Below are 8,950 nucleotides of genomic sequence, written 5' to 3' on the forward strand. Positions count from 1 at the left end.
TGAGTCCGAGCCGCGGTCAGTGGTGTGTGTTTATTGGGGGGGGGGACACGGTGACCCCCCCGTGGTGGCAGCAGTGGGAGGGGGGGACACACACCCCGGGGGGGGGTCACTGGTCCCCGGCACGGTGTAAACCAGTACAGACCAGTCCGGGGGTGCTGGAATGGGGGGGCCCTGCTGGCTTTGGGGAGGTTGTGACCCCCCCCTCAGCCCCCCCACAGCCCCCAATGCCCACGGGGGGGGGGAGGGGCACCTCCCAGTTTGGGAGGGGTCAGACTGGGATGGGGGGGGAGGGTTCACCCCATGATTTTGGGGTGTCCCCAGTGCTTCATGCGGCTGTGGGGGGCAGCTGGTCAGCGTTTGGGGGGTTCCGGCCCCCCCCCCCCCCGTGGCTGTGACCCCTCCCCAGAGGAGCTGTGCCCCCCCCGGGGATCCCCCCCGCTATAGGAAGGCGCCGGGGTTGGCGCGGGGGTCCCGCTGGTTCCGGAAGCGCAGGGCGAGCCAGACCCCCAAAACCTGCAACAGACACGGAGCTGGGGGGGCTGCTGGACCCCCCCCAGCCTGGGGACCCCCCCCCGGCTCCCCTCCCCCCCGCCCGTACCTCGGTGAAGCTGAAGAACAGCCCGACCCCCCCCAGAATCTTGAGGGCCTGGTCCGAGTGCTGCAGCAGTTGGGGGGCGCAGGGGGGGCACGGGGGGGCGCCCCCCGGGGGGAACTGGCACCTCTGGGGGGGAGCGGGAGGGTCAGGGGGGGCCCCCAACGCCCCCGGGGGTCCTCAAACCCCCCAGGACACACAGCGGGGGCGGTGCGGGGGGGGCACTGCAGCCCCTCCTGGGGGGGTCAGCACATCCAGGGAGTCCCCAAATTCCAATTCCTCCCCCCCAAACCCCCACCCCCCAAAGCCCCCAGACTCACAGCGGGGCAGTTGGGGGGCTCCCAGGGGGGCTCCAGGCCGGGGGGGCTCAGCGGGGGGGGGGCTGGCAGTCGGGGGGCTCCCGGGGGGCTCCCCCAAACCGCAGCAGCCCAGCCGGCGCTGCAGCTCCCCCCGCGCCCCCCCGCTCAGCAGGGGCCAGGCCGAGCGCAGCAGCCGCTCCTGGGGGGCAACGGGGGGACCCCAAAAATCCGTCAGTGCCCCCCCCCAAACCCGCCAGCGCCCCCTTGTGGGGCCGGGAGGATCCAACCCACCCCCCCCGGCAAGGGTTGTGGGGGGCAGGGGGGATCCCTGTGCACCCCGGGATTGTGGGAGGGGTTGGGGGGTGTCCTGGGGGGGTCCCGGGGATCCCAGAAGGATCCTGGGGGGGTCTCCGGGGGCTGTGACCCACCTGAGGTGCCCGGGATTTGCAGGGGGGCCAAGAGAGTCCTTGAGCCCCCCCAGGGGGGTTTTGGGGTCCCCGGGGGGGTGTTGGGTGTCCCAGGGAGCTGTGGGGTCCCAGGGGGGTTTTGGGGGTCCCAGGGGGGGTGTTGGGGTCCCGGAGGGGTTTTGGGGGTCCCAGGGGGGTTTGGGGGTCCCAGGGGGGTTTTGGGGGTCCCGGAGGGTTTTGGGGGTCCCGGGGGGTTTGGGGGTCCCAGGGGGGTTTTGGGGGTCCCGGGGGGTTTTGGGGGTCCCAGGGGGGTTTGGGGGTCCCAGGGGGGTTTTGGGGGTCCCGGAGGGTTTTGGGGGTCCCGGGGGTTTTGGGGGTCCCAGGGGGGTTTGGGGGTCCCAGGGGGGTTTTGGGGGTCCCGGGGGGTTTTGGGGGTCCCGGGTTTGGGGGGGTTCCCGGTACCCACCTGAGCCTCGCGGCCCAGGGCGAGGCAGGCGCAGGACACGCCCAGCTGGCACAGGAACACCAGGCCCAGGATCAGCACGTACTTGGGGGGGGGGGGGGTCAAGGGGGGGCCACACACACACGGAGACCCCCGAGCCCCCCCAAAAAAAACCCCCCCGGCACCTCTCCGCACCCAGACCCCAGGCAGGTTTTGGGGCGCTGTTTAGAGCCCCCCTGAGGGATCCTAAAGAGGGTCAGGGGGTGCCACGGGGGGGGGGGGAGGGAGGGGGGCAGGGACATCCAGGGCGTGCTGGGGACACTGCCAGGGACATCCAGGGATGTTGGGGATCGAGGAGGGTTTGGGGACAAAGAGAGCAGGACCTGGTGGGTGGGGGGGGGGGTGCTCAGAGGGGCTTGGGGACCTCGGGAAGGGCTGGAGGCTCCCAGAGGGTGTCGGGGACACTGCCAGGGGTGGCAGGGACATTCAGGGGTGTGTTGGGGATCGAGAGGGACTTTGGGACATGGGAACAAAGTGAGCAGGACATGGTGGTCACACGGGGTGAGGGGTCCCAGGGGGACTCGGGGACCCCGGGAGGGGCTGGGGGCTCTCAGGGGGTGTTGGGGACACTGCCAGGGGTGCCGGGGACATTCAGGGGGATGTTGGGGACACTGCCAGGGGTATCAGGGACATTCAGGGGGATGTTGGTGACACTGCCAGGGACATCCGGGGGGTGCTGGGGACCGACGGGGGCTTTGGGACACGGGGACAAAGTGAGCGGGACGTGGTGTCCACACGGGGCGGGGGCTCCCAGGGGGACTCGGGGACCCCGGGAGGCTCCGGGGGTGCCCCGAGCGGAGGTTCCGTGTGTCCCCCCCTCGGCAAGGATACGAAGAAGAGCAGGACCTGGTGGTGCCGCAGGGCGCCGAGCAGCCCCAGCCCCGCGATGAGCAGGAGGAAGACGCCGACGGCGAAGGCTCCGCCGAGCAGGGGGGGGCTGGAGCCCATGCCCAGGCCCCGCGCCCAGCCCGCCACGGCCACCAGCAGCACCCCCACCAGCTGCGGACAGCGCTCAGGGGACACCGGGACACCCCCGCGTGTCCCAGGAGGGTTTGGGGGGGTCCCCGGGGTGTGTGGGTTTGGGGGGCACGTGGCCTTTGACCCGGCCCCTTCCTGTGGTTTTGGGGCGTCCCCTGCCCCTCCCCGGGACCCCCCCAGCCCCTCCCCGCCCTGCCCAGCCCCACCCTTTCAGGGGGAGTCCCAGAGCCCCGGGTCACCCCCAGACCGGGGGTCCCAGCAGTCCCCCCCCCAGCTTTGGGGACCCCCAACTTCCCCACAGGGAGAGACCCCACCCCCGGCACCCCACACCCCCAAACCGGGAGGGTGTCCCCCCACCTCCCAGACCTCCCCAGACTCCTCCCCGGCCTTGGACCCCGCAGCGCCCCCCAGCCCCGCGGGCAGGGTGGTCCCCGCGCCCCCCCACCCCAGAGCGGAGGGGTCCCCAATCCCCCCACGGCCCCCCCCATCGCTCACCACATAAACCACGTTGAGGGCGCAGAGCGCGTTGCGCGAACAGGCGAAGCCTCCGCACACCATGGCGAGGGCGGGGGCTCCCGGGGCTCGGGGGGTCTCGGGGGGGGCTCGGGGGGTTCCGGGGTCCCCGCGCCGCGGCCCCTTTAAACCGCGGCCCCGCGCCCCGCGCGCGCCCGCCCGCACTGCGCCTGCGCAGGGCTGCTGGCCCCGCCCACCTCCCCGTGGAGCTCCATAGCCCCGCCCCTAAGCCGCGCCCACTTTTTCCCGCCTTAGGCCACGCCCAACTCTGTATATGGGTTTGGCCCCGCCCACAGCCCTACAAGCGCTTTCCGTTCTGCGCATGCGCGCGGCGCCGCTGGGGCGGGGCGGGTTTCCCAGAGGGGGCGGGGCCTCCTTCAGTCATGCCCCGCCCCCCTGGGCTCGCCCCGACCCCCTCTCGACCCCCCCCGACCGCACAAATCCCGGCTCCGCCAGACCCCGGGGCCCTGTCGGAGCCCCCGGAGCCCCCCAGCCCTAATGACACCCAGGGACCCCCACTGCCCCCCAGCGGCCCCCCATAGCCCCCCGGTCCCTCTATCCCCCCAGAGACCCTTCACCTGAGCACTCCCGCGGCCCCCCCGCTCCGGCAGCCCCCGCTGATCTCCCCCTCGCTGCCTCATGGCCCCCCAGATCCCCCTCCGTGTCCCTCAGGTGCTTCTGGGTTCCCCAAACCTGCTCAAGGGTCCACAGAGACCCCCCCAGCTCCCTCAGAGCTTCCCCCAGGGCCCCCCAGACCCCAAATACCCCCCGTCCCCCCCGAGGTGAGGGTGGAGCAGTTGGAGGGGCCGTGACCTCCCCCCTGGGAAGTCCTTGAGGGGCCACATTTGGTCTCTTAAACATTAAACCGCTCCGGGGGGGGCGGAGGGGGCAGATTTGGAGGTGCCAACATCCCGGGAGGGCTCAGATTTTGGGCGGGGGGCGAGTCCCAAATCAACCCTCGGGGACAGAAACGGGGAGAACTGCGGGTGCGGCCGCCCCCCAGCCAGCCCGGGGGTGTTCGGGGTGGCCCCCCCGGGGGTCTTCCCCTCTGTCGAGGTCACGTCGCGACCTTGCGGCGTTATCGCGACGATAGCAGCGGCTATAAGGGACAGCGGGCCCCGGGAGGGGGGGGGCGCGATGGCTCTGTGGCTGCTGTGGCTGCTGGCGGTGACCGGCACGGGGGGCAGCGGGGAGGTCCCCCCTGTCCCCCGGGCGGTACCGGAGCCCCCCCGGGCGGTGCCGGAGCCCCGGGCGGTACCGGAGCCTCCCCGGGCGGTACCGGAGCCCCCCCGGCCGGTACCGGGATCCCCCCAGGTGGTGCCGGAGCCCCCCCAGGAAGTGCCGGAGCCCCGGGCGGTGTCAGACGCGGAGCTCCGGGAGCTCTCGGAGCAGCTGCTCGCCGCAGACTCGAACCGGGCTGGGCCAGGGCAGCTGGAGCTGAACCTGCAGGGCTCGGGGAGTGACAGCGCGGCCTCGAGGTGGGGAGAGGGCTGGGGGCGAGGGGGATTCAGCACCCTCCGTGTTCTCCCCCTCATCCCTCCATCCCCCCCACCCTCTGTCCTTCTCACTCTCCATCCCAGCTGGCTCCATTCCTTTCTATCCCATCCCTCTGTCCCAAACCCACCTGGCTCCCTTCTCATCCCTTGATCCCACCTGTCCCCATCCCTTGCTCCTCCATCCCTCGTTTTTCCATCCCATGTGTTTCCATCCTCGTTCTTCCACACCAAACCCATTTCCCTCCACTCCATCCCAGCTGTCTCTATCCTGATCCCACATCCCTCGATCCTACATCTCCCCTCCTCCTGCCTCCATCCTCATCCCTACATCCTGGTCATACGGCTCTCCGTCCCACACTTCCCTCCCACCCCCAAATTTCTCCACCCTCATCTTCACACCCCAAATCCACGTCCCTCCATCCCGCATCTCCACCCCTCACGTGTCCATCCATCCCTCCATCCATCCATCTATCCATCCATCCATCCATCCATCCATCCACCATCCATCCATCCATCCATCCACCCACCATCCATCCTTCCCAATCCCGCATTCCCTTACCCCATCCCTCCATTCCCTGCATTTCCATCCCACATTTCCCCCAATCCCAATCCCGATCCCAGCGCGTCTCCCTCCCCGTTCCAGGCTGTTTTCCTACGTGTCCCCGGCCCTGCTGGCCCGTCCCACCTTCTCGCGGCTCCTGGCGCTCCTGGATAACTACGAGCCGCTCACGGGGCAGGACGAGGTGGAGACGGTGGAGGAGCAGCGGGAGCAGAGGGAATTCCTGGACGCGGCCCTGGGCACGCCGGTGCTGCAGCTGCTGGAGAGCTTCGTCCTCAGCAAGGGTGGGGCCGTGCCGTCCTTGTGGTGTCCCCACGGTGTCCCCAGGGCTGTACCCCATGTCCCCACGGTGTCCCCACGGTGTCCCCAGGGCTGTACCCCATGTCCCCATGGTGTCCCCAGGACTGTACCCCATGTCCCCACGGTGTCCCCACGGTGTCCCCACGGTGTCCCCACAGTGTCCCCAGGGCTGTACCCCATGTCCCCACGGTGTCCCCACGGTGTCCCCACGGTGTCCCCAGGGCTGTACCCCATGTCCCCATGGTGTCCCCAGGGCTGTACCCCATGTCCCCACAGTGTCCCCACAGCGTCCCCAGGGCTGTACCCCATGTCCCCACGGTGTCCCCACGGTGTCCCCAGGGCTGTACCCCATGTCCCCATGGTGTCCCCAGGGCTGTACCCCATGTCCCCACGGTGTCCCCACGGTGTCCCCACAGTGTCCCCAGGGCTGTACCCCATGTCCCCATGGTGTCCCCAGGGCTGTACCCCATGTCCCCACGGTGTCCCCACAGTGTCCCCAGGGCTGTACCCCATGTCCCCACGGTGTCCCCACGGTGTCCGCAGGGCTGTACCCCTCGTCTGAGGCGTTCCGGGCCGATCTCCACTCCATGTGGTTCGGGCTCTACTCGCGCTCCAGTGGGAAGGCGCTGGATTCCTCTGGCTTCGAGCATGTGTTCCATGGTGAGGGGACATGGGGGGACATGTGGGGACGTGGGGGGGACACTGAAGATGGGAAGGTCACTGTGGGGATAGGGAGGGAACAGGGAGAGGGATTGAACAGGGGGACACCGAGGGGACGGGGGGGACCCTGTGGGGAGGAGGCTGGGGAGGCTCGGGGGGCCGATGTCGGGGGTCGGGGGTCGTGTGGGGGTGCCCATGGCGGGGGGTCCGTGGTGGGGGAGCTGTGGTCACCTGCTGCCTGTGTCCCCAGGGGAGGTGAAGAAAGGTTCGGTGTCCGGGTGTCACAACTGGGTGCAGCTGCAGGCGCTGGAGCGCGCAGGACGGCTCGAGTACCTGGGCTACACCTGGGATGGGCCCGTGAGTGGGGACAGGGGACACGGGGGGACATGGGGGGACATGGGGACATGGGGATGTGGGGACATGGGGACATGGGGACGTGGGGACATGGGGACATGGGGGTGGCTGGAGTACCTGGGCTACACCTGGGATGGGCCCGTGAGTGGGGACAGGGGACACGGGGGGACATGGGGGGACATGGGGACATGGGGATGTGGGGACATGGGGACATGGGGACGTGGGGACATGGGGACATGGGGGTGGCTGGAGTACCTGGGCTACACCTGGGATGGGCCCGTGAGTGGGGACAGGGGACACGGGGGGACATGGGGGAACATGGGGACATGGGGATGTGGGGACATGGGGACATGGGGACGTGGGGACATGGGGACATGGGGGTGGCTGGAGTACCTGGGCTACACCTGGGACGGGCCCGTGAGCGAGGACAGGGGACACGGAGGGACATGAGGGGACACAGGGACACCAGGGGGCTGGAGAGGAGGGGGATGTGATGAGGATGGGAACACGGGGGGACTCCCTGAGTGAGGGATGGGGGCGACACTGGGGGACATGGGGACACAGGGAGGGGTCCCCTGAGTGGGGGGTGGGGACACAGAGCGGGGCACCCACTGCAGCAGCCCTCGGGCTTCCCTCCTGCCCCCATCCCCCACAGCGTCCCCAGCCAAGGTCTCTGTCCCCTGGGATGACCCTCAGGGTCCCCTCATTGTGTCCCTGAGATCCCACCCCTCAGATTTCCCCGGTCCCCTGTGACCCCCTGTGTCCCTCTGCTCCCCCCGTTCCCTCTCGCCACCCTCCATCCTCCCCCTGCAGCGTCCCTGGTGTCCCCCCGGCCCACACCCGGGGTCACCCCGTGGCTGTCCCCATGGTCCCCACGTGTCCATGCCCAGGGCCCTTCTGTGTCCCTGTCCCCACGGTCCTGCAGGACCATACCTGGGGCACCCCACACCCGTCACCTTTCCCGTCTGCACCCCCTGTGACACCCCCCGCAGTGACCAGGGCTCCTGGCTGCGCTGTCACTGCCGTGCCGCCGGGGTGGGCGCCCGTGGCCGGGGTGTCCTGCTGCCTGTCCCCTCCGTGACACGCGCTGTGACCCCGCCGTGTCCCCCCCCCCCGCAGTGGACGGGCTTCCCGGACGTGCTGTCGCTGCGGTTCCGCTGGGACGGGCACTCCAAGCCGCGGGGGTCGCTCCTGGTGGGCTCCAGCCCCGAGTTCGACCTGGCGCTGTTCACCCTCTGCTTCCTGGCCCGCCCCGACCGCCAGTGAGTGAGGGGGGCTGCCACCTGCCCCGGGGGGGGGGGGGCACCTGGCGACCACCCGGGGGTGACGGTGCCCACCCGGGGGGTCCCAGACCCGGCATCACACTCACCTGTCCTTGCAGGTGCCAGGTCAGCCTGGGGGGAGAAGCCGCCACCATCCAGACCTACACCTGGGACAAGCAGCGCCTCGTGGCCTCCGCGTACCCCCTGACCCCCTGACCCTTCCAGAGTACCCCCGGGACCCCCCCGGGACCCACCCTGACCCCCTGACCCTTCCAGAGCACCCCCGGGACCCCCCCGGGACCCCCCATGACCCCCTGACCCTTCCAGAGCACCCCCGGGACCCCCCCCGGGACCCCCCCTGACCCCTCAATAAACCTCCCACAGGAGCCCCATTCCTGCCTCTGCCTGGGAGGGTGCAGGGGGTGGGGACACTGCGTGCTGGGACCCCCAATGGGTGCTGGGACCCCCAATGGGTGCTGGGACCCCCAATGGATGCTGGGATCCCCAATGGGTGCTGGGACCCCCCCAATGGGTGCTGGGACCCCCAATGAGTGCTGAGACCCCCAATGGGTGCTGGGACCCCCCAATGGGTGCTGAGACCCCCAATGGGTGCTGGGACCCCCCAATGGGTGCTGGGATCCCCAATGGGTGCTGGGACCCCCCCGTGACTGCTGGGAGCCCAGAGTGAGCGCTGGGACCCTCCGCAGGTGTTGGCACCATCCCGGGCACTGGGACCCCCCCCCCCATGTTCTGGGACCCCCTGTGGGCACGTGGGGTGGGGGTGCAGGGGTCCACAGCTGGGGGGGACACGGGGACACCTCCAAGGGCTCCTGGCAGCTTCATCCCCTCCCTGGGGTGACATGGGGACACCTGGGGGGACATGTGCGTGTGGGGGGGGAGCTCTGTGTGCTCACATGTCCTGAGCGTGTCCGTGTGTCACCCCACGTGTGAGCTGTGTGTGCATGGGGTGGCACACATGTCCTTAGCGTGTCTGTGTCACTCTCACATGCCATTGGCATGTCCCTGTG

At 70.2% G+C, this 8,950-nt stretch overlaps 2 protein-coding genes across 3 annotated transcripts; one reads left to right on the top strand and one right to left on the bottom strand.

Annotated features, from left to right (window-relative positions):
* Positions 1–11: 11 nt before the first annotated feature.
* Positions 12–3,839, bottom strand: TSPAN31 (tetraspanin 31). The gene is made up of 6 exons (XM_066207538.1): positions 3,274–3,839; positions 2,632–2,799; positions 1,765–1,845; positions 944–1,090; positions 599–721; positions 12–513 (listed from the first exon to the last, which is right to left on the bottom strand). Exons 1-6 carry the CDS (start codon positions 3,334–3,336, stop codon positions 439–441), a joined length of 657 nt encoding a protein of 218 aa, XP_066063635.1. The 5' UTR covers positions 3,337–3,839; the 3' UTR covers positions 12–438.
* A 589-nt stretch (positions 3,840–4,428) lies between these two features.
* LOC136303809 (uridylate-specific endoribonuclease C-like) lies at positions 4,429–8,307 on the top strand. Of its 2 annotated transcripts, none has more exons than XM_066207480.1 (6): positions 4,429–4,769; positions 5,431–5,630; positions 6,190–6,306; positions 6,557–6,939; positions 7,780–7,922; positions 8,042–8,307. In XM_066207480.1, exons 1-6 carry the CDS (start codon positions 4,429–4,431, stop codon positions 8,136–8,138), a joined length of 1,281 nt encoding a protein of 426 aa, XP_066063577.1. In that variant the 3' UTR covers positions 8,139–8,307. The 2 variants fall into 2 exon arrangements, with proteins under 2 accessions (XP_066063577.1, XP_066063578.1); XM_066207481.1 differs by having other exon boundaries at positions 6,557–6,663.
* Positions 8,308–8,950: the final 643 nt, after the last annotated feature.

The sequence above is a fragment of the Chamaea fasciata genome, unplaced genomic scaffold (assembly GCF_029207755.1).
Source record: "Chamaea fasciata isolate MVZ Bird 193981 ecotype frontalis unplaced genomic scaffold, bChaFas1.0.hap1 SCAF_41, whole genome shotgun sequence".
Lineage (NCBI taxonomy): Eukaryota > Metazoa > Chordata > Aves > Passeriformes > Sylviidae > Chamaea > Chamaea fasciata.

What these genes read in the sequence shown, in the direction of transcription:
- TSPAN31 (XM_066207538.1), bottom strand. Translation starts at nt 3,336, where the DNA reads ATGGTGTGCGGAGGCTTCGCCTGTTCGCGCAACGCGCTCTGCGCCCTC. An exon ending in CCCTGGGCCGCGAGGCTCAG is followed by an intron (nt 1,091 to 1,764) that starts GTGGGTACCGGG and finishes GTTGCCCCCCAG; the next exon opens with GAGCGGCTGCTGCGCTCGGC. An exon ending in CTGAGCCCCCCCGGCCTGGA is followed by an intron (nt 722 to 943) that starts GCCCCCCTGGGA and finishes GCTCCCCCCCAG; the next exon opens with AGGTGCCAGTTCCCCCCGGG.
- LOC136303809 (XM_066207480.1), top strand. Translation starts at nt 4,429, where the DNA reads ATGGCTCTGTGGCTGCTGTGGCTGCTGGCGGTGACCGGCACGGGGGGC. An exon ending in GAGCTTCGTCCTCAGCAAGG is followed by an intron (nt 5,631 to 6,189) that starts GTGGGGCCGTGC and finishes CGGTGTCCGCAG; the next exon opens with GGCTGTACCCCTCGTCTGAG. An exon ending in GCTACACCTGGGATGGGCCC is followed by an intron (nt 6,940 to 7,779) that starts GTGAGTGGGGAC and finishes CCCCCCCCGCAG; the next exon opens with TGGACGGGCTTCCCGGACGT.